The 24,247-nt window shown below is 41.1% G+C and overlaps 1 protein-coding gene across 17 annotated transcripts in view; it reads left to right on the forward strand.

The window, feature by feature from the left end:
* PTK2 (protein tyrosine kinase 2) overlaps nucleotides 1-23,810 on the forward strand; it is a 378,469-nt gene extending 354,659 nt beyond the window's left edge. For all 17 annotated transcript variants that reach the window (XM_073330034.2, XM_073330030.2, XM_073330031.2 and 14 more), the window contains 6 exons: nucleotides 5,582-5,644; nucleotides 9,191-9,230; nucleotides 9,765-9,871; nucleotides 15,575-15,730; nucleotides 16,436-16,516; nucleotides 22,526-23,810. In XM_073330034.2, the coding sequence (XP_073186135.1) occupies nucleotides 5,582-5,644; nucleotides 9,191-9,230; nucleotides 9,765-9,871; nucleotides 15,575-15,730; nucleotides 16,436-16,516; nucleotides 22,526-22,738 (660 nt within the window). In that variant the 3' untranslated portion in view covers nucleotides 22,739-23,810. The remainder of the gene's footprint in view (nucleotides 1-5,581; nucleotides 5,645-9,190; nucleotides 9,231-9,764; nucleotides 9,872-15,574; nucleotides 15,731-16,435; nucleotides 16,517-22,525) is intronic.
* The last annotated feature ends 437 nt before the right edge of the window (nucleotides 23,811-24,247 follow it).

Genomic DNA, 24,247 nt, shown 5'->3' on the forward strand with positions numbered 1-24,247 from the left:
GTTTTTATTAATGAGTAACAGTAATGTAAGTACAGTAGGTTATATTCCAATTCTTCATCATATGCATCCATTCTGAAAACTCCGTGTTGATATTTCCAAAAGAATTCAGATATGTGAGACCACACTTCATTAGACGTAGACAAGAAATCCCCTTTCTTTTGGAGGGTTTTGATTTACTATGAATTGATGATCAGAAGGATATAATTTCTTCCTGCTCTAAAGAAATCTGTAGAAATAGCAAGCACAAAGTATTTTCCTTACACTTCCATTTTTGCTTAGTACATTCAGTAATTCTTCCATTGAAATAAACCTTTGCTCAGCCCCACAGTCTGAAAGGTCAAGAGAGAGACTTCACATTATGGAAATACATGAAATGTATTTGAAGGTGGTTTTATTGCTAGTCAGTATTAAGGGTCATGAGGAGAATCAGGGCTTGAAAAACGCACTCGCCAGTGGCAAATGATAAACTTTCCCAGGTAAATGTGGGATCCTAAACCATGAATTTCTCCAACATCTTCAGAATTCATTTTTTATAAATTGTTTCTGACCCTTACCATGGTGTTAACTAGATCTGCAGGACACACCAGCATGGCTGGATGGGTTAATTTCATGCGGCTCAGCAACCTACTGGTTTCCTTGGGAACTTTTGCTCCCCTTTACCTCCCAACTCCATATGCAGTGAAACTCCCCCAACTCCTTCCCCGATAAGCACTGGAAAACTCCCTCCACTGCGCACTCAAGAACCAAAGGGGACATATTTTACAGACCAACTAATCATCAGAGGGGATCAGCCCCCCATCCAACCAGCCACACAATGCCTGTCAGCTGCCACTGTCAAGTAGGGAAGTCTCCATAAGGTTCTAGGGAAGGGGAGCATGGTGAGTCAAAAGGTACTGTGAATGGGGTAGGGAATGGAAAGGATGAGGGATTTGGTTTGGCAGTACAGAATGATGGATAGAGTATGAAACTGGTAGATTTTTGTGTGTGATGGATGGCAAGTATTTTATTCAGGGAGTGTCACATGCATTGTTGCTAACTGAGGTGGGGTTTTTTTTGTTTGTTTTTTTGCTCCTTGTTAAAATTCTGGCACCATATCATTGTTCCAGTGCTAGCACCCAGGGGCTAAAAAGGGTCGGTGAAATCTTGTCACTTAGAAAGATCAAAGCTGCAATAGGATTGCCTTTAGAACTCTCGCTTTGCTGAACTGATAACCCACAGCTATACACATGAATAACTGAGAATGGGAATTATCTCAAGGGATTTAGAAAGCCATACCGGTGCCTGTTATCAGTCATTGAGCACTGTATTCTTAGACTGAGGCTGAAAGTGTTTATATTGTTGTGTATGTACTTAAGTTTCTGAAGTACTCACATGTGCTGCAGGCCAGTACCAGCTAGCCCCTGGGAAATATGCTCCTTTGCAAAGGGCTATCCATATTGTTGATTTTATATAGATAAGTATTAAAGGCCCTGATATCCCATAGTGGTAGTTATTGTAAGAACATACAGTAAAAGACAGACCCTGCATCAAAAAAAACTTTTGAGCTAATTTAAGACCAGATAAAATAAAAGAATGTAATAGACAACCAGAAAGAGCCAGGGATTGGAGAATAATGGTAACAATTGTAAGTACATGTGTTTACATAGGCTGGCTGTGTGCACAGCGTTAAGTCCATTATATTTTTAATAAGATACATATAAATTAAATGGATATTAAATGGCCCTCTACCTAGCCATCATCAGTTGGTAGTTACCTGTAGGCATCGTTGTCTTTAAATCATGTCCTCAGTGATTCCCTGTGCAACATCATTGCTTTCAATGAGTTTGCATAGGTCTAACCAACTGGACCTTAGTAAACAATTCTGTTGATGCTGCATGAGACAAGTCTGTTGAGCAGGTTGCTATTTTTACATAGTCACTTTTCAGGGTAGAGTTGCATTTTAATATTTTCCTATTTTTTTAAGTTTATATATAATATATATACACACAAACACACCCTAGAGGGTAGAAAGGGTTGTTTGCTCTCTGCAGAGGCTCAGGGATACGGGTGTGAATGGCTCATGGCTGTCTGGACCTTAGGTGGAGCATCTGAGAAGACAGTGACAAATCTAATCACGAGAACTTTGATTACCTAGCAATTAACAACCATGGATGGCCCACTTCTCAGCACAAAGCCAAGCAGAGTTTGCCCAGCTGGGGAGGTGCTAGGGTAGTAGCTGAGTGTTGGTTTACGAAGCAGTGGAGGTGCACTCCTGAGCTGGGACAAAGAGAGGTCAGCATGACAGAGCTTTGGGATTCTGTGCTGACCAGGATGGACTCTGCTGTAACTTGCTTTTCTCTGTGCTAATCAAGGACTTCCAATGCTGTGTTCCAGACTACTGATAAACTCCTCTGTTTTGCAACACTGGCTGTGTGTCACTGCAAATCCTGACAGAGGAGGGGCATTGCTCCTAAAATTGTACAAGTCTCCCTCAGGGGGTCTGTCCCAGGTGGGCTTGCTGAACAGAGCTCTGAGTGTGAAGCGGGGTGCTGAAGGCCCAGAGGTCCAGTGAATCCATGTGGCTTTCCCTGGAGGAAGATTGAGACCCCCCCTAGGGGGTCTGGCACCCTGCAGGGGTCCTCCCAGAGACTCTTCCAAAGCTGGGGCCATAGGACTGGTCTTGTGGATCTGTGACACTTCCCTATCTCACATAGATGTTGCAAGGATTAATTCTTTGGTCTTCATTAGCCACTAAGATACTACTGTTACGGGGGCGGCCACAGATGCACCAAGATAGGCAAAAGTGGAGAAGGGAGTAAATATAGAAGGAACTGCAGCAATATGGATTTTGGCAAAGCCCAAAAGGAAGAGAATCCCTAAAGATGATTAAAATTGAAATGTTTTTACAACATAAGTGAATTGCTCATTAAAGGTCTGATCCAAAGCCCATTCAGTCATGGGAGTCTTTATTTTGATTTCAGTGGGCACTGAATGTGTGAAAAGTCTAGATTTATGTTGGGACATGTGGAGACTTTCTTTTCCTCAGGCAGTTTTCTACAGTTTCTTTTTAACTGTCTAGAGTACCTGTGTTAAATGATTTCTGTTCTTTATATAGTAGTCAGACAGCACTGTTGTGTGATCCTGGCATTTAAAGGGCAAAGTTACAGAATATTAAAAACAAGGCACAATCAAAAAATACAGGTTTCAGAGTAGCAGCCATGTTAGTCTGTATTCGCAAAAAGAAAAGGAGTACTTGTGGCACCTTAGAGACTAACAAATTTATTTGAGCATAAGCTTTCGTGAGCATAAGCTTTCCGATGAAGTGAGCTGTAGCTCACGAAAGCTTATGCTCAAATAAATTTGTTAGTCTCTAAGGTGCCACAAGTCCTCCTGTTCTTTTTAATCAAAAAAGAGTGATTTTTTTCCCTGCCTGTATTTTGAAGCTGAGAAAATAGAAGTACTATCGTTCCATCAGTTTTCCCTTTCTCTGTATCTATTTAATGCCACCAAAAGTTGTATTTTATTCTATCAGGTGTAGTGTATGTAATTATGCTTCTGCCTTTGCTTCAAAAACACAGAATATTTCACCATTATCTGAGAGAATGCTACTATTAGGCACTTTCCTGGAAGAATAAGTAAATTCACAGAAACTTAAAAATCATTGCCCAATCCAGTGTTTTAGTGACTGAGATTTTTTTTCGCTTTGCCCAAGAGCATTTGCAATGTAAATATATATGAAACAAAGACAATTTCTGAACACTAGCTCCAAATCCAATAGTAATGTAAAGCTCTTTGGTTACATTCATTTACTAAGATAGAGAAGATAATTTTTGTGTTGTTTAGTTTAAAATATAATGAAAAACATTACATGGTTTATGTAAGATGCATATTTATATGTATACTGGACACCTACATAGCTAGCAAAAAAAGAATCTTTTGTCAGAAAGGATGTGTGCTCTTGTGGTTAAGGCAATGGCTTGAGATTCAAGAGATCTAGGTTCAGTTGCAAGCTTTTCCACAGACTCCCACGGTGACCTTGAGCAAGTCACACAATCTCTCTCTGCCTCAGTTTTCCATCTGTAAAATAAGAATAATAATACTGCCTTTCTCCCACCTTTTGTCTGTCTTGTCTATTTAAAATGTAAGATCTCGCTGAGGCAGGGACTGTCTCTTTCTATGTAGTCGTACAGTGCCTAGCACAAAGGGGTCTTGGTCTCAGCTGTGGCCTTTAAGCGCTACCTTAATACAAATAGTCTGTGAAAGCCTGAGTGAATGCTGACAGTATGACTGTACCACAGCTCAGGCTCTTCTTACTGGCTGCCAACAAATGGTGACTATTCCTAAAGACTGATACTAGGTGTGTTTTTGTAGTATAGCACAAATTTTTTTCAATTTTTTCAATTTTTTTCTGGAACATTTAGCAAGATATACCTAACCATGAGTAATCCAGGGCACAGCACTCCCATATTTTCATTCATAAGCAGAGAATAGAGACTGGGTAGTTTTAAATGAAAATCACAGAATTTTTGTCCTCCAAAAAGTTTGACCCCAAAACGATTTACAGCCCTACATGACATAACTTTAGTGGAAATCCAGCATTTTGTAGTCTGCATTTATTTAAATAAGAAAAGTCTCCACTGTATTTCCATGTAATTTTCACTGGAGTTAGTAGGCATTATGTGCAGTGGAAAATGGACTCCTCCATACACATTCCTAGCTGAGGGAGGTAGAAGACAGATCTTCTTTCATTCTTTGTTGGTCTATCCATGACATCAGAGGAATTTCCTAACGGAGCTGACCTTGTGGTCTTGGGATCAACCATAGCCATTGTTTCAGGACTGCCTATCTGTTGGTCTTTCTAAATGTTTATTTGTCTCAGAAGTATAAGTACAGTGGATACCTGGGTGTGTGAGGAAGGGAGTGATAAATTAAGTTTAAAAAAAAAGTCTTTTCCCTAAAGCTTTTGTACCATTTAAAAAGAGCCCTCCATGTACTGTTTTTAACTCTAATAAAAGGTAAATTTGTTTATTGCTTCTTCTATCAGCAGAAGGGTATCGAAACCAGTCTTCTTTATTAGCTTTCTGTATCTTAAATGCAGTGTTTAAGGAGCTCCAGTAATTGGCCCCATTTGCAGGCTTGGAGATGGAGCCAAGTACATATAAGCCTTTCTCAAGCAGGAAACAGGAATTAATGCGCAGCATTTCTCATCCTGTGGTTGAAATTTTTGCTGTTAGGAAGAAAATACAATAACAAACGACTTTGCTGCCTCTGAGAGAATTAAAATGCAGGTTTTCCAATGTTGTGTTGGGGAAATGGTACTATCAATATTTATATAAAGCATTTTTATGTGCTAGCAGAAAACGGGTAGCTGAAAAACAGTTCTTTAGAAGCTACTGATAGTTTCAGTATCTGTACTTGCAAGAGCATGTTACAGGAACTGGGGATGTGAAGAATGGAATGGAATGAAATCACATCTCTATTTGTCAAAGTGTAAATTTTTTGATGGTACTTTCTTGCCTTTAGGATGAATTGAATCCTAGGCTGTTTGAATTTATAATGCTCTTATAAACAAAATACAAAACCACATTGTTCATTCCTCTAGAAACCTGATGTGCGGCTCTCCAGAGGCAGCATAGACCGAGAGGACGGGAGCCTCCAGGGCCCGGTAAGTATGTATGTGTGGTATCTTTTCAGCTATCAACTCTTTCTCTAGGTCTCTGTAGAACACACTGCACATTGCCCTGATTATGGGAGGGGAGTTAAAGTTTGCTAAATGTTTCCATTATTATTACGTGGGTCTAAAAGTTTCCAGAGGCTTAGCTTCTACGGGAATGGCAGCAACAGCAAATTTGTTCACACAACTGTTTGGGGTTCTTTTTCTTGGTGCTGCTGTTGAAACAAATGCCTGAATGTTTTAGCAAATACACTCTGATTATTTTACAGTGTACATGGGATGATTAGCCAAGGCTTTTATTTAAAAATAGGGGTAGTTTTGCTTAGATTTCTGTCAACAGGAAGCAAGATTAAATTACCTATGCGGATGTTTAAGTAACTGAAGAGCTTTCTCATAAGTAATATAAGTCTTGAGTAATGCAACAACAACAATCTCTCTGGGGGTAAATGAGCTACTAGAAAACAAATGGGGCAGATCCAATATTCATTCATTTACTGCCAGACAACAGCTGCAGCTATGATATATTCTCACTCACTGACTTAAGTCATGTCTTTTGTGTTTAAAAAAAAAAAAAAAGGGTCTCAAATAGTTTCACTTCCTTTGTCGTCTCTGTACCACAGAAATTGAAAGTAGGTGGTTGTGCTGTGTGTGTATGTGTGTGTGTTAATGGTTTCATTGGACTGGTTGACGTAACTTTTCTCTAGTGATTGCCTTCATCAGTGTTTCTCTAAATTCATATTTTTTTAATTCGCCTTTCTCATTAGTTTGAGCTGCTCTTGTAAAATCCAAATTGTTAAATACAGTAGAATCTCAGAGTTACAAACACCTTGGATATGGAGGTGGTTGATAACTGAACAAAATATTGCAGTGGTTCTTTCAAAAGTTTATAACTTTTGAACATTGACTTAATACAGGTTTGAAACTTTACTATTCAGGGGGAAAAAATGCTGCTTTTAACCATTTTAATTTCAATGAAACAAGCACAGAAACAGTTTCCTTACCTTGTCAAAAAAATTTTAACTTTCCCTTTATTTTTTTTAGTTTACATTTAACACAGTAATGTAATTACTGTACAGTATTTGCTTTTTTTTTTTTTTTGGTGTGTCTGCTGCTGCCTGATTCCAGTTCCAAATGAAGTGTGTGGTTCAAAACTCTGAGATTTTATTGTGCTCATTCATAACTTAAATATTATAGGGGAGAGGGACTTTGAGACAGATCCACAAAGGGATTAAGACACCTAACTGCCACTTCAGGTACCTAAATCCAAAATTTAGATCCTCAAAACCCCTGCCCAGCTGCTGCCTATCTCTGTAGACACCTAAATTTCTGCTGGTAAAGTGCCCATTGCATCTAAAGATCTGCCACTTGACATGTGCACAGCAGCCTCAGTTTAGGCACCAGGTCACCTAGCACACACTTAAGCCCCAGTGGGAGGCGGTGGGAGAGATGGTTCCTTGTAATTTTTAGCCTAGTGGTTAGAGCACTCACCCACAATGTGTGGACACCGAAGTTCAGTTCCCCCATCCCCTTTAATAAATTTTGCTTCCCATGGCTGCTTGATCCCAGGATGTCTGCTTGTGCCCTAAATGAGAAATGCACTATATGTAAAACTCAAACTACACAGCCCTGCATTCCCAGATGAGATGAGGTGGGGAAATTATCCCCATTTTACAGCAGGGGGAGCTGAAGCACAAAATGATAAAAGCTAAAAGTGTCTACTAATTTTTGGTGCTCAGCTTGAGACGGCTAGAGCTTGATTTTTCAGAATACTTAGAACGCAACTCCAGTGGGCTTCACTTGCAGTTATGAATGTTCGGTACTTCTGCAAATATGAGGCAGAGACCCAGCATGGAAATTTTCAGACCACATGGTTAAAATCTGGCCAAGTTTTAAGCAGCTGGAAACAGGGTCTTATAATGGAAAGTGTTAGACAACTTTAACTATAGCTGTCACTGCCATCTCTGCCTTTAATTTTAATACCATAAAATTCATTTCTGCGAATGTTGCAACCTCTGATTTGGTTAAATTGAGCTTTTATAAGGCAGCTGGTATAAGGCAGACCTGACAAAACTTCTTTTGGATAAATACTGCATTGCTGTCTCTAGAGCTGCTTATCCTGTTAGCTTTGCTAATGGAAGGATGATCCATTCGCTGGGGCACTAGCCTGGAACTCGGGAATCCCAGGTTCAATTCTCTGCTCTGCCACAGACTTCCTGTGCAACCCTAGGCAAGTCCTTTAATGTCTCTGTTCCTCAGTCCCCGTCTCCAAAATGGGGGTAATAGTTCCCTACCTCACCAGGGTGATGAAAGTATAAATACTTTAAAGATTCTGAGGTGCTCAGTTACTACAGTAATGCGGGCCATGTGAGTACCTAAGAGAGAGATTTGCAAGCACAAATGTTCTCTAACACACACCCCAAAATCAAGTTTGATTGCTGAGGTTACACTAGTAACAGCTAATTTGGGCATGTGAATTAATTAGCACTCTATGCAGTGATTTATACTGGATTCATCCATAGCTAATGGTGAGTTTGTGCAAGAACTCACGTGTCTTTGCACAAGTTTAGGTGAACCCTCAGTTCTCAGAATTAGTTCTTTTTAAAGTGTTGAAAATGCAGCTCCCTTAGATTTAATGCAATTGAGACTTTAAATCTCTTTCCAGTCTTTTTACCGTATAGATATACAGCCTGTTTCAGAATAGTTTTCACTTAATAAATAAATGTCCTGTTGAGATGTTTTATTGCTGTGCTTACTGAGAACTGTAGCTATGTCAACATTTTTAATTTGCAAAAGAAACCCCAATCTGCAGAAGCTCTTTCATAAAACATGAGTGTATTTAGATTGTTGTTTTTCAAGAAGGCAAATGCAAGTCTCATATACAGCATTTGTTCTGTTCTGACTAAACAGATTTCCCTCTGACTTGACAGTAAGCTGTGTAAATATAATTAGCAAGGCAACTCATTTCAATTCAATATAAAGAATTTCCAAATTAATAAGTAGACTATCTTTTATTTATTCTGTTTTTACTGTGCATTTCTAAAAGTCTGCTTAATCTGATTTAAACTATAGCAATAGAAAAGACCCTAGGCATGCAGTCTTCTAATTGTTCTGCTACAATTTTTTCTCTTAACAGCCACAACTTATTTAAAAATTATCTTTGGATAGAGAACTAAATATGGTAAATGTGCCATCCTATTTGACTAATGCCAGTATCAGCCTTGCAAGGACAAACTATTAGTAATACAGATAAAGGCCAGTGTGGTTGTGAGCAGCAGAACACAAGATGAATGAACGTTTTTATCCTAAGTAATGTTATCTGAAATTGTAGTTGGAAGCAATATGTGTCTCGTGATACCTTAAAGTAATGCGGGGGGAGCAGGGGAAATACTTTTGGAATGTCTGTGACTGGAAATCTTAAAGAAATTGGATAACTCTAATGGCTAAGCTTACAACAACAAATCTTTCAGATGAGGATCCTGAGTTATAAACACCGTAATTGTAATAACTAGAATACTAAACTTAAATTTTCTTTTACAGGCTGGTAACCAACACATATATCAGCCTGTGGGTAAACCAGGTGAGCCATACATTTACTATATAATCAGCATGAACACTCAAGTTCCTGATCTTTGATGCATTTCTTCTCATCTCAGAAATTGCATTAATTGCCACAGTAGTAAATAATAATCTAGGCCAGTATTGGATACCCTGAGGTTAGGCATCTAAATACAGTTTGGCATGATTTTCAGAAGTGGTAAGCACTCACAACATCTATTGATTGTTTTGGGAGGAGTCCTGGCTGATTTAATTTAAATGCCAAACTTTTGGCCACAGAATTTTCAAATTTGTGGCTGAGATTTTTGAGTTTTATTAAAATGTTCATGTTGTTATCTTCATTGTTTCAAGGCTTGAAAAAAGACTGTGGGATCTTTTAGTCTCTGACTTCCTTTAGCTGAAATAAAGATAAGAAGCATAGTTTGGCAGATGGAGTTTTCATAAATGGAAATAGAACAAGCTTATTCAATGTGCTGAATACCTTCCCAAAATGTTATAAAGTCAATATAATAAATTTAGTCCTTTTGTAAGGTGTGCAAAATATGTTGTTAACTAGATCATGCAGCTCCGCCAAAGAAACCACCTCGTCCTGGAGCCCCCAGCCATTTGGGTAGTCTTGCCAGTCTCAACAGCCCTGTGGACAGCTACAATGAAGGAGTGAAGGTACATTGCTCAGTGTCAAATGAAGTATGTTTTAGCTAATTGCTCATTATGCACCAAAAAAAGAACCATCAGCAGTTACTAATGTGTGAGCTGATGCTGAAAGTGAAAACAAAATTGAAGCTTGTAACTGAATACGTTGTCATGGGACATATTCACACTCGCTGTTTGCTACTGTGGTTTTGCATCTCCTTCCAGTCGGACCTTGTTTGGAACAAGAATTCCTGAAAATAATACTCTCCCTCCCCCATCCATCTCCCTTCACCTGCCGTTGTGCTTAGTTGGAATTTCATTTGGCCGTTACTTCCAGCTTGAAGAGCAACTGATATGTGGGGTACAAGAGACCATTCTCACTGCCCATTCTCCCAGCTTATCAGAGTGATGTTAATTGGTGGAAAGCAAATAGCATAACCACAATTCTACTTATTTCAGTAATCATATGATTATTTACATAGTGGTTAGGTGTCCTAGGCACTGTGGTGCATGTCTCTGCTCATTAGGATGCGTGGGACACTCGACTTCTTTTCTTGTCCCCCTCTCTGCTGTGATGTTCCAGCATGCTTCTTGCTGCAATGTCACAGCTGCCCTAGAGCAGTGGTTCTCAATCCGGTCCGCCGCTTGTTCAGGGAAAGCCCCTGGTGGGCCACTCCGCTTTGTTTACCTGCCGTGTCCGCAGGTTCGGCCGATCGCAGCTCCCACAGCCCATCCCTCGGCCCACGCCACTTCCCATTGCAGCCCCCATTGCCCTGAGGTGGCGAACCGTGGCCAGTGGGAGCCGCGATCGACCGAACCTGCGGACGCGGCAGGTAACCAAACCGGCCTGGCCCGCCAGGGGCTTTCCCTGAAAAAAGCGGCAGACCAGCTTTGAGAACCACTGCCCTAGAGCCCTGATAGGGGGCTGTGGGGAAGGGCCCAGTAAATGGTGCATTTAAGTATATTATGTGTTTTTTAGAAGATTTTCTTGTTCACTGTTTCATCTCTAATAGAGATGAAATAGCAACATAAGAAACTACAGAACTGCTCCATATACTAAACAATCACCTGATCCCTTCATCCCCCAAGCGGGATTCCATGATGGCTGTCACACCGCAAAACTCTGCGCTCTGGAGCATCCCAGTGGAGTGGATGCTGCAGTTTGGCCTAAAGCACAAAAAAGCTGCATGTGCTAAGTGCCCCTTTTCCAGGGGCTGACGTAAATGGGATTTGTTTCTTAACATACAGGTCACCTTTAAACATGTCTGTTCACTGCTTTTGGGGATTTGTTTGCCTTGCAAATTATCAGGAAGTTGAAACTCAAGTGGCCTCTTTGCCTCCTGAAGTGGAAGAGGCTGGAGCTGTTCTCAGTGGGAGCAGTTTTTCAGGGGCAATATATGATGCTGCCTGAGAACTCTGGGTCGGTGATACTGTAACAGTGAAACAAACTTTATGCAGTGCGGTGTTTTATTCCTGACATCCTTTCATTTCATCTCTGGAGTAAAATATGGCACCATGAAAATTCGATTTCTCCTGTTGTAATATTACTGACCCAGAATCCTTAGGCAACAGCATTACCTCCCCTGCCTCCACTTTCTCAGCTGATGCCATCAAGAGTGGCCACAGAGGTGATTTTTTTGTGCTCCAACAATATCCTGAGAGGAAAAAGGTGAAGAAGATATTATAGCACTGCTAAACTTGCACTGTCCAACATAAGCTCCCACAAAGCCATATAAGTTATGTGCTGCCATAATACAAATAAATGATGATATAAAGCAAGGACAACTGAAGTGAAGTTTTACAAACATGCCTCAAGGGAAAAGAGAAACTCTCAGTTATCCAATCCTAGCCTTCCCAAGTCTGCAATGAAGACCTGGATTCCCTTGCAGAGGTGGACATCGCTGGTATGGTTAGTGATATCTGTTTTATAGTTTTAAAAAAAATATGGAAACCCAGTTCATCCCCAGCTGGGAAATACAAAACAAACCATCGAAGTCGTACGCTTAGCAAAAATGGACTATTTCCACAAGGTTCTTTCTCTCTGTTTTTTGTTCTGAGATTATCTGAATGCTTCAGAATCAGCATAAATGAACAGAACTGGCCACTTAGAGCTAGATTGTTTATTATAAAATGATGCCAGTGCTTTTCAAGTTGCCAAACCTCAGAAAATGTAAAAAGCAATAACAGATGTGTTACTAAATTCGGCTTTTCTGTCTAAAATTCCCTTATAAATACTAACATTTGATGCACGTTAAAAACATTTGCAGAAAAAATATGCCTTTGACACCTGGGCCAGACAAAAACTACAATGCAAAGGTAATTGGCGACGTTAGATTTAATAAAAGATGCACAGACTCTCAGTGGCTAGAGTTATGGGTTTCTTTTCAGAAGAAAAATAGTTTCGTGTTAATTTTCTGCATTGAGAGTCTGTTTTTCCTGAAACTGGTTTCTCTTACCTTCTTTTGGGAGGCTTGTATTTGAATACAACATGGCTTTGTCAAAGTCTTCCAAGTTAAAAAGATGATTTTCCTGGGGTCATTAGTGCATAAAAATATGATAAAGAAGTGAGTCTCTTGCAAATTGTGCTGGTTGAACTTTTAAATTCCTAACTCCCTTTTCCATAATGCCAGAATACAAGTAAAAATGACAAGACTTGAGGTTCTTAATCCCTGGAGCCTGTGGAAAGAGAGGCATCAAAAAAATGTACAGTATACAGTTACTTGTTCAGGGGAAGTCAGCCAACCATGTGAAGATAACCCTGGCTGTTTAGTTTGCGGTGGAACAGTGTTGGTGTTGGCTATAGAAACAGCAAAGAGAAAAAAATTAAGTATCAAGAATTACAGATACCCTTATTCTGTGATTCCAAGACCCAGCCAAAGGAATCAAATGGGTTGTGTGTAATCAGTCCAAAATGGTCTCTCAGTAGTTTGTAACCACAGTCTTAACCAAGAATCTTCATGAACAAGAGCAGTACAGTTAGATGACTAAATATTTCCCACTATGAGGACTTCAAAAACAAATCTTCAAGCAAGAATTATGCAACCTCTGCCTGAGCTATCAAGCCATGGATTATTAGCCATGTTAAAAAATACCAGCACTTCACCTGGTACGCTTTCCTACTATGAAAAAGACCCCTAACTCCATTTACCACTTTGCTATTTGCCAGATTGGTTTGTTCCTGTCAAGCTTTGCATGTCCTCTTCCCCATTTATTTTGTAAAATGTAAGCATGAGTGCATGGCAAATAACTTCATTTCCTGTGCTGGGGTGCTAAGAAGATTGCTCAGACATTATGCTTCCATAACAAATGGACCAATAGCTAACATGAGCCAGCCAAAATTGTTATGAATGCATTTTTGTTGCAGGCTTTTTTTTAACTGATCTCTAGTTACTGCACTTGTTTTGTTGGGGTTTTTCCTGCTGCATTTTATTAATATTGTTTTTCTTTTTTTCCCTTCCTTTGGTAAATTTCTTTAACCTTCCCACATATTCTGCTCAACAATAGCCATGGAGGGTAAGCACAGAGTGTGTGTGTTCGTGGCGTGTGCGTGCTATTCACAAATGGTTTTGCATGTGACTTGACAATAGAGATGATTTAAGTGTTTAATTTCTACTACAGTGTCACTGAAATGTATTAGAATCCACACAGCCTTGCACCACCAGCATAACCAATAACAATATTGATTTTCCCATCAATGTAAGAGATGGATGCTTTATCCTTGTATTTTCTATCAGCACCTACATAGCGGAATGCAACAAATCTGGATTACTCTGTGCTAAATCCTGGATTCCTTACTCAGGCAAAGTGCCTAGGCATTTCTATGGCCTCATCACTGTAGTATGTGAGTGCTTCCCAGGTATTTAAAAATACAAATTAGGGTTTGTTTTTTTTTCTTTCCACTCTGTAGACTTAAGCTTAAATAGCTTTTTGTTTGCTTTTTTACATTTGTGTGTGAATGGGCATGAGAATTATTGAGGGAAAGCTAAGCAAGGAAATGAGTTTTGCATTTTACTTTGGAAGTGGTGAGGGCCATAGTCGTTTTTCTTTTCAGGGACTAAGGTCCCTAGTGTGAGCCGAGCTCCTATGAACAGTCCTCCTCCACCTACTGTCATGAGCCTCGTGCTTCCTGTGGAATCAAGCTGCCATGGTTACAGAAGGAGTGGCAATCTAGGTAGCTGGGGTCAGTTTCATGGAGGGCTTTGAATAGCAGGATAGAACCATTGAACTGCACTCTATTCCCTGGAGAGCCTGTGTAGAGAGCAGAGCTCTGGGGTAATGTGTCTCCTCAATGAGCTGTGTTGATACACTTGATGGAGTGCTCTGTTTTATACCAGTTAGAGCTTTTTCAGGGTATGTGGCTTCATTCCTAGATATAGTGGGTTGTCATAATCAAACCTGGAAGTCTCAAATGCTTGGATCCCTGTGACCAGGTCTCTGTCCAACAGAGCAGAATACTACTCAGTTGCAGATGGAAGTGGACGTTTTTTGCTACAAAATGGTACTGGTCATCCAGTACCATTGAGGTATCTAAAAAAACTTTAAGGTTGTGGACTAGCTTTACAATCTAAGGGCAGATGCTGTTGAGAGTGGGGGTTTTTACAGAGGTGCCAAGTATTTCGAAGTCTGTTCCTCTTCCTATCAGGATCACCTCAGTCTTGCTTAGATTCTGCTTTAGCCTAGCTGGGGATCTATGGGAGTTTTGCTTGAGTTAAGGATTGCAGGATATAGCCTGGTATTTCTCTGATCTACCAGAGAGAAAATATTTTAAAAGGTTGAGTCTTAGCTGCATTGGCAGTGCTTTAATCCTGAGCATGTAAAATAAATACATTTTCATTTTCCTTCATGTTCCATGTGGATTCCACTAACAAAATGTTTGGTAATATACACTGCAGTACTCTTCCTCTTTGCTGCTGCATATGTTGCTAACAACTTATCCTTGACATGGGGATCGAAACAGTTGTCTGAAAATTTGGGCTCTGATACTCCATTGTCTTGAGCTTTGTGTTATTATTTGCACCCAGGCAGACTAAGTAAAAAGTGGGTGTAAAGCAAAGAATTATGATTTGGCAGTGTGCCCCATCTATTTGCACAGGTGTAAATGACTTCATGAGGTGCAAGGCAGTGAAGAGTCAAGTTCTTTATCTTTCAGGAAAAACTGTATTTTTGACCATGCAGGTAAATGTGTGAATTACCAGTTCCTGTATCAAAATAAATATGATCTAAGTTTTTGCTGAGAAAATGAGGGGTCTGAAAACCAAGTGGTCAGGTTGAACAATTTGCTCCCTAAAACTTGCACCATGAAATTCATTCCTGCCTTGAAGGTGAATTCTTGCAAAATTTCAGAGGGAACAATCTCTGCAGTTGAGAACCTCTAAGGAATTTTAAACATGCTGTAAATATTTTTCGGTACTTCTCATTCCCAGATTCTCTCAATGCTGCTTGTTCTGTTTAGCGAGTCATAAGGGGAGCTCTTCAAAGAATTCATGGTGTAAAATTCCTTCAACTTCATTTCACTAACCAAACTCAGTCGAAAAATAATTAGACTTAAATACCTTCAGATTTGACAGCAATGCTTAATCAAAAAGAACCTTGGGTACATTTTCAGGGGGTGTGGAGGGAAGGATCTTTCTTAAATCAGCAAATGACATCCTGGAGTTCTATTGAGTTTGTGAAGTAATCTAGCACCATCTCTTGGGGAAAGAGAGGAAAAACAGCATCTTTTTTTGCTCTTAGCTTCAGCCACAGGAAATCAGCCCTCCCCCCACTGCCAACTTGGATCGTTCCAATGACAAGGTGTATGAGAATGTAACTGGACTGGTGAAAGCTGTAATAGAAATGTCCAGTAAAATCCAGCCTGCCCCTCCAGAGGAGTATGTGCCCATGGTGAAGGTAAGAAGATGCCATTTTCTTCAATCATTCTTTTATTTCTGTCCTGACTGGCACCGTAGTTGTCAGTGCAAAAAATAGAACAACTGCGTAACACTGGAAAGCTTGTGAGCAGAAACATACCTGTCTGAGTCTGTGCATGCATTATTTACATTATCAGGACAGGGGTGCTTCGAAGGATATTGAAAAATCATTACCATCAGTAATCGACGCAAGACTGTCTATGATCATGAAGAATTGAATGTGGTCTGCAGCAATTTCTTTACTTTTTACAAAGAAAAAGTGGATTTTTTTTAAATCGACCTTTTGACAAACTTCAGCCACTGTCAGTTTGCTGTGTATATGTGTTTTCTCTGGTTAAGCCATTTTTCCATTTTATGGAAGCAAAAAATTCAGGGTGGAATTTTCAAAACTGCTTAGCAGCATTGCTCTGCTCTCATTTTGGTCAGTGGTCAAAGCAGTTAGGTCAATACTGAGAGCTTTTGAAATTCTCGACCGAAATCCTTTGACATCCACAATAATTTTTAAAGATGTAATAGGTGTTTGGTTAAGAGATGTAAGGACATAAATGATGTACCTAAGATGAAGGAAATAAAATAGTGCTGAAAGGGCATAATCGAATCGGAAAGTATTGGAACATTGTTGTGCTGCACTCTGTCCTGTTACAATGTCACTTCGATTTTTTTATTTTTGTTTTTAATTTATTAGGAAGTTGGTTTGGCACTACGAACTTTACTGGCAACAGTAGATGAGACCATTCCAGTGCTCCCTGCAAGCACTCACCGAGAGGTATGTAAGGATTTGCTCATATACGATTCAGTACATTAAGTGTCAAGTCATTTTCAACTAGGATAATTATTGGGACATGTATTGTATCATGAGCTTTTATAAATATTAAAATACTAGATCCTTTTAATTTATTCACATACTGACACATTTCTTCTTCAAGTAATGTTCTCATGAGTGCTCCATTTCAGATGCACATGTGCCTTGAGCCCTAAATTGGAAATTTTTCTGCTAACAGTGCCTGTTTGGCCTACACTTGTGCCCTATGCCTCCTCGTGCAGGACACCAAGGCTATATAGGGATGTGCAGGCAAACCACCCTCAGCTCTGTCTCTGCTGCCTTGGCCGGAGACAGAGCTCGAATGTGCTCACCTTGAGCGTGCCTCGGTTATTTCATATTCTTCTTATAGATGTTCGTTAAGTTTTGTTAGTATGGTTGTTAATAGTAGTTATAATTACTTAGTAGGTGTTAGTAGTGAGAGAATACTTTGTTTTTTCTTCTCCTCTCTTTTTTCCTTGGAGAGCCTTGTCATCTTGGCAGGGAATGACTGGGTTGCTAGGCTTCAGACGGTCCCTCTCATGCCAAGAGGCCATATCTGTGAGCTATGGTTGATTGGGGGAGTCCCATGTCTCCCAAAAGTGCAATTTCTGCCAGCTCTCAAGTCAAGGACAAGGAAGAACAGGGAGATTAAGCTCAGATTGTTATTGATGGAGCACTCACTTTGATCAGCATCTGAATCAGGTTAGGGGACCTGCCCCGTGTACATCTGTCTCTGCACAGATCCAGTGACCTTGGCACAGGCTTCTCCTAAGAACACGAGGTCATTGGGGGCTTCTTAGATGGCTTCCAAAAAGAGACGTATGGACTCTCATCTCAAGGAGCCTACTCCAAAAAAGCCCAAATCCCATGTAAAATCTATAGCCTTCAAAGCTTCGACCTCTCAGCTTGGTACTGTTGACTTGAAGAACTCCTCCTCCGAGGCCAGCAGAGCTGGAAAGCCCTGGAGCTTGAGAGAGAGACATGGCTCCAAAAGGGCTTCTGTACCCTCTATCCAGGGTCAAGGAGGGCAAGCATAAACACCCTGATCTGGTACTGTCAGACTCAGTCCCACTGTTGGCACCTGTCCATTCACCACCATCGGTACTGAGCAAGCAACACTGCCAAACTCCATTGACACCTACATCAGTACACCTGCCATTCATGGTACCATCATCTTTGGCTACCATGTCAGTACCAAGTCCCTACTCAATACTGCAAGAGTGCAGATATGTGAGAGACCTGTCCATAATGGATGTGCCAGAATCCCCACTCCACATGGGTATCGAGCATCTTTTGGTACCAAGACCACAGTCTCAAGACTGATACCATCCCTCAGAACTGCAGGACTGTCCACTCCTTTCTACGTGGGCTCCTCCACTGAACGATGTTGAGGAGCATTAAGGGGACTTCCAGTTGGTTTCTTCTTTCAATCTAGTGTTCCCCAACATATCCTGTCAAGAACTCATTCTTTGACAGTCACAGGGAAGATCGCAACTGCCATCAAAGGTGATGGAACCAACTCTGCATGCCACCCCCACTCCTGTATGGGCTCCCTCTCTGGTGGCGATACTGGGATCCCTGGACTTCTTACCAACAACAATTCTCCAGACCACCAGTACCGTCTCAAAGGGAGGCTAGGGTTGCTCAGTCTTCTCCTCCCCAACCACACAGGAGGAGACATTTGAGGAACAGGAGGCCAGGGTGGATAAAGAGGCCACCTATCAAATGCCGATCTCATCCTTGTCTCCAGATGAAGCTGTTGTGCCTACACCACCTTCCATGGCTGGTGATTTTCAGCAAGTTCAAGATCTTATAAAGAGGATAGTTGACATTCTTCAAATTCCACTCGAAGAGGTCAGGGATTCACTACTCAAGCTGTTGGATATACCACAGTCAGGAGCACACTCCAGGGCGGCATTACCCATCAGCAAAGCTCTTTTGGATCCAGCAAAGGCTGTGTAGCAAACAACTGCTACTATTCCACCAACGTGTAAAAGGGCAGATAAGTATTATATTCCCCCTAAGGACTCTGATTTCTTATTCTCCCACCCTCCACATAACTCTATAGTAGTGGATGCAGTAAACAAGCAGGGCAGGCAACGCTTCTCCAGGTCTGCTCCACATGACAAGGACCGAAAGAGACTGGATTTATTTGGACGGAAGTCCTGTTCATCAACAACCCTGCAATTCAGGATCGCAAACTATCAGATGCCAAATAGTTTCACAGACTAGAATAGATTGATGGTCTTTATTGAACACCTGACATAGGCACATAGAGAGCAATTCCAGTCCTTCATTTCAGATGGCCAATTATTGGCCAGGACCTTTCTTCAAGCATACCTGGATGTTTTGGACACTGCTGCCAGATCCATCTCCACAACAGTAGTTATGCACAAGCCATCATGGCTCCAGCTTTTGGGATTTCAGGAAGAAGTACAGAACACCATTGAAGACTTCCCCTTCGTTGGTCATAAGCTTTTCTTGGAGACCACAGATGAGTCCTTCCATACACTGAAGGACGCTAGAGCCACTTTACGTTCCTTGGGCATATATACACCTACAAATATGGGACCATTTAGGTCACGAACTGCCCAGAGGCTGCATCCTGCTCAGTTCTCTGGATTCCATAGATCCACCAAATCCCACAGGAAAATACATAAGTTTCAGAGGAAGAGGGATGCCCACCGACCCTCCACAACCACACAACAATGTTCGAAGCAGCAATTTTGATGGGCCAGTCGAGGGTTCAGATGAGTCTGGTTTTACAGCTGCACCAATTTGCCCACCACGCTCCCTTTAGGGACCACATTTCCTATTTCCAGCATTCCTGGAGATGGGCTACTACAGATAGGTGGGTCACAGAAGTCATAACATCGAGCTATACTGTCCATTTTACAGCACTGCCTCTCTTCAATTCCTCATGGGGTTTATATTAAGACAGGAGATGAACTGTCTTCTCCTGGTAGTAGCAATAGAGCCAGTCCCTCCCCCTCACAGGGTCAAGAGGTTTTACTTGAAGTATTTCCTCAGACCAAAGAAGGATGGAGGGTGGAAGCTGATCTTAAATCTAAGACATCCAAACAAGTTTGTAAAGCCTCAGAAGTTCAGTATGGTGACTCTGGCAGCGATATTTCCTTCACTGGAGAAGGGGGATTGGTTTTCGGCCCTCGACCTACAAGATGCCTATTTCCATATAACGATACGCGCCGTTCCCACAGGAAATATCTACAATTCACTGTAGGTGAGGATCATTTCCAATACAGAGTATTTCATTTCAGTTTATCCTGTGCCCCAAGGTTGTTCTCCAAAGCCCTGGCAATAGCGGCTGCTTACCTCCAACAGGAGGACATCCTAGTCTTCCTGTACCTTGACGACTGGCTACTCAAGAGCCATTCTTACAAAGCAGTTCTGTCTTCTACCCAGACAGCCCTTGCTCTTTTCCAAGAGTCGGGTCTTCAGCTCAATATAAGGAAATCCATGTTAACCCCCTGAAGAAGATTCAGTTTATAGGGGCTTCTTTGGAATCATTGACTGAGGGTTTTTAGTCTCTTAGATATGTTCGTAACTTTGTCAGATTTGGTATGGACAATTCAGGGGAGTCCTTGGACTGCTATAAGGAACGGGCTTCAGCTTCTGGGACACACGGCAGCTTGCACTTAGATGACCGACCACACAACGCTATGCCTTCGCTGCATTCAAGGTTGGCTCAGAACAACCTATTCTTCAGTCAGACACACCTTGGACAGGCAGGTGACAAGCTAATGTGGTCTTGGGATGCATCAGGTGAGGTATTTCCAGTAGAGATAAGGAGGTGTTAGTACCGTTATACAAGGCACTGGTGAGACCTCACCTGGAATACTGTGTGCAGTTCTGGTCTCCCATGTTTAAGAAGGATGAATTCAAACTGGAACAGGTACAGAGAAGGGCTACTAGGATGATCCGAGGAATGGAAAACCTGTCTTATGAAAGGAGACTCAAGGAGCTTGGCTTGTTTAGCCTAACCAAAAGAAGGTTGAGGGGAGATATGATTTCTCTCTATAAATATATCAGAGGGATAAATACCATGGAGGGAGAGGAATTATTTAAGCTCAGTACCAATGTGGACCCAAGAACAAATGGCAATAAACTGGTCATCGGGAAGTTTAGACTTGAAATTAGATGAAGGTTTCTAACCATCAGAGGAGTGAAGTTTTGGAATAGCCTTCCAAGGGAAGCAGTGGGGGCAAAAGACCTATCTGGCTTTAAGATTAGACTTGATAAGTTTATGGAGGAGATGGTATGATGGGATAACATGATTTTGGCAATTAATTGATCTTTAAATATTCATGGTAAATAGGCCCAATGGCCTATGATAAGATGTTAGGTGGGGTGGGATCTGAGTTACTACAGAAAATTCTTTTCCTGGGTATCTGGCTGGTGAATCTTGCCCATATGCTCAGGGTTTAGCTGATCACCATATTTGGGGTCGGGAAGGAATTTTCCTCCAGAGCAGATTGGAAGAGGCCCTGGAGGTTTTTCACCTTCCTCTGTAGCATGGGGCATGGGTCACTTGCTGGAGGATTCTCTGCTCCTTGAAGTCTTTAAACCACGATTTGAGGACTTCAGTAGCTCAGACATAGGTGAGAGGTTTTTCGGAGGAGTGGGTGGGTGAGATTCTGTGGCCTGCGTTGTGCAGGAGATCGGACTAGATGATCATAATGATCCCTTCTGACCTTAATATCTATGAATCTATTATGCTCTCCTTCTTAAATGAGTCATTCTCATCACCCCCAACTTACCCAGACAGTTCTAGTTTCTGAGTCCCCTACACATGTCCTCTCAGTCGCCGATCAAAATTCAGTCCTTTTCCGATCTCCTGACACAGGAGAAAGGCAGAATCCATGTCTCTTCTATCCTTGAAAGTTCTGTTCCTGGTAGCCATCACCTCAGCCAGGAAGGTGTCTCAGAGTACTGATGACAATCCACCTTACACCATATTCCATAGAAACAAAGTCATAGCATTTACATCCTAAGTTCATCCACAAAGTAGTTTCAAAATTTCACACGAACAGTCAATTCACTTACCTGTGTTTTTTTCCAAAACCACATGCATCTGAAAAAGAAAGTGGATGTCATTCCCCCAACACGCGACAAGCCTTAGCCTTTTGCCTGCAAAGGACAAAAACAATCAGAAAATCTCCCAGATTGTTTATAGCTGTAGTGGAAAGAGTTCAAAGTCAAGATATATCTTCTCAGAGAATCTCTAAATAGATCTCGCACTGTATCTTACTCTGCTATAAGCTAACATTCTTCCCCCTCATGGAGTGAGGGCTCATTCTACAAGAGCACAAGTGAGTCAGGGTTAAATTTTTTCCCAGGTCATTGTGTCTGTGCCTGCAAAATCTGAATGAACAGGGGTCAATGAGAATGGTAGAAGAATATGATTCTTAGAGTATGAGAGATGCTTAGTGACTCTCCCCTTCCAAATGTTTACTTCACCTGCTGTGTGGTTTGTTAAAATATCTGTAGCTTACACCTTCGTATTTATTGTATTTTATTATTGCTTAGATAATCAGTGTTAAGATAATTTTAAGAAAAAGGCCTGAGAGAGGATGATTTAGGAACCTGGAAACAGATTTAGGAATCTGATCTATGTGACCATAGGTGCTGGAACTAGGGGTGTTGCTGCAGCTCATGGCTTGAAGTAGTAATAACGACCCAAATACGTGGTTTCCATCTTCAGCATCAGCACTATAAAAATTGTTCCAGCACCACTGTCTAGGACAGAGGTTCAAATTCAGCACTGGTGAATAGTGTCCTCTAGTTATTAACACTAGATGGCTGTTCAGTGGCCTGGAAGAGCGAATTCTTGGTCTAGTTTGTCGTGGACAAAGCCACGGTTAGGAATTCCATCGTGAGTGTGATACCCCAGTTTTATTTGCCTCCTCTGAAAATGCTGCCTGCAGGGCCTGACTGAATCTTGTATCTTTCCAGATTGAGATGGCACAGAAGCTGTTGAACTCTGACTTGGCTGAACTGATTAACAAGATGAAATTGGCACAGCAATACGTCATGACTAGCCTGCAGCAGGAATACAAAAAGCAAATGCTCACAGCTGCTCATGCTCTGGCTGTGGATGCCAAAAACTTGCTGGATGTTATTGATCAAGCCAGACTGAAAATGATTGGTCAGTCCAGACCCCATTAAACACTGAGGAAGAATTTTTTGTCATTCTTTTTAGGAATATTGCTCATGTAAGGATGTTATCTAGCCTTCCACCAGCGGTGAGGATTAACCCTGCATAGGCCTGGATTTCCAGTGACTCCTGCTTCATCAGACCTGATTGACAGCTGTTGGTTTTCTCTCTCTCTCATTATAAAAGTTTAACCAAGTTTTTACCATAAAGCCAAGATGGTCTGGGATTCAAAATGTGGCATTATCGCAGAATGAAGTTTGTACAGAAGCCCTTGGGAATCGTGACTGGGGAAGACAATTACATTTTACATCATCACATAGGATGTGTGTTACCTAAAATTGCCAAGGGGTTACAATCTCAGAGCCAGGACTGTCCGAGCTGCAGATTGGAGAAAAATATTGTGAGGTGAAGAATTCTGGGAAACCTCAGGGCTGAGAATTCTTGCCCACAGTATGCAAGCTATCCAGACTGGAATTTTTTATTAGAACACTTACGTCGCAATATGCTAATCACGATTTACAGAGAAAGAAAATAAAAAAAGCTATATTTTCAAGCCTTCAGTCATTTCAAAGGAAACTAAAGCCCTCTTCATCTTTCTGCCTTTTACTTTTATGTGGATGTGTGAAACGTTTGTTTGGAAACTAGCTGTAGAACACAACTGAAAACTCTTGTGTGTCTTTTCACCAGAATAACTTGCCAGTTTTTTGTAGCAATGTTATTTTCCTTGGAAGCAAAAAGCTGCTTTGTACCAGAGCAACTCAGAGCCGCATTTAGAAGAGAAGTTCTGTAACCATATGTGTTCCCCATTTTTATATAATTTATACAGAAAGATTAAAGCCATGTTGAATATTTTAAATCCACTGTAGTTAACTAACCCATCTTTGAGTCTATCTTGCCTGGGAGGAGTTACAGCAGAGCAGTGTGAATGTTTTCTTTGATTTTTTTTTCCAGTTACACCATCTGTTCTGTTAAATAAAAACCACCATGCTCCCTTTTGTTTGATGGGGGTTATAAATTATTCTCAGGAAGAATATAATGAACTGTACAGTTACTTTGACCTATTAAAAAGGTGTTACCAGTGAAGTCCTGGCTGTAACATTTCTTCCTATGCTGCAGAGCACAAAGCGTTTTGGAGGAGTTTTCTGACCTTGCTTTTTTCATCAATCGTAAATTTCAGCAGTTTATGTAGACTTAAAAAAACAGAAGGGCACTGTTGGGAGGAAGGCCAAAAAATTGACCTTATGATAAATCCTTTCACGTTAAGGTACACACAACTCTGCAGAGCATTTCTCCACCCAAACCTAATGTTCAGGGAGGAAAAAATTCATTCCCACAACCTAGTTCCCCCAAAAAAGCAACAGATAGCTTAAACAAAGGCAAATAAAGTTTTTCAGCAATATATAAACCTTCACTTTCCCAGTTCTTCACAGGTTCCTGTCCTGGTAGCATGGATGAGCAGCCATTTTCTCCCCTCAGAGCCCATTCCTCAGCATTCCCATCTTTTGATATGCTGGCTTTAA

Source organism: Lepidochelys kempii, chromosome 2 (genome assembly GCF_965140285.1).
Source record: "Lepidochelys kempii isolate rLepKem1 chromosome 2, rLepKem1.hap1, whole genome shotgun sequence".
Taxonomy (NCBI): domain Eukaryota; kingdom Metazoa; phylum Chordata; order Testudines; family Cheloniidae; genus Lepidochelys; species Lepidochelys kempii.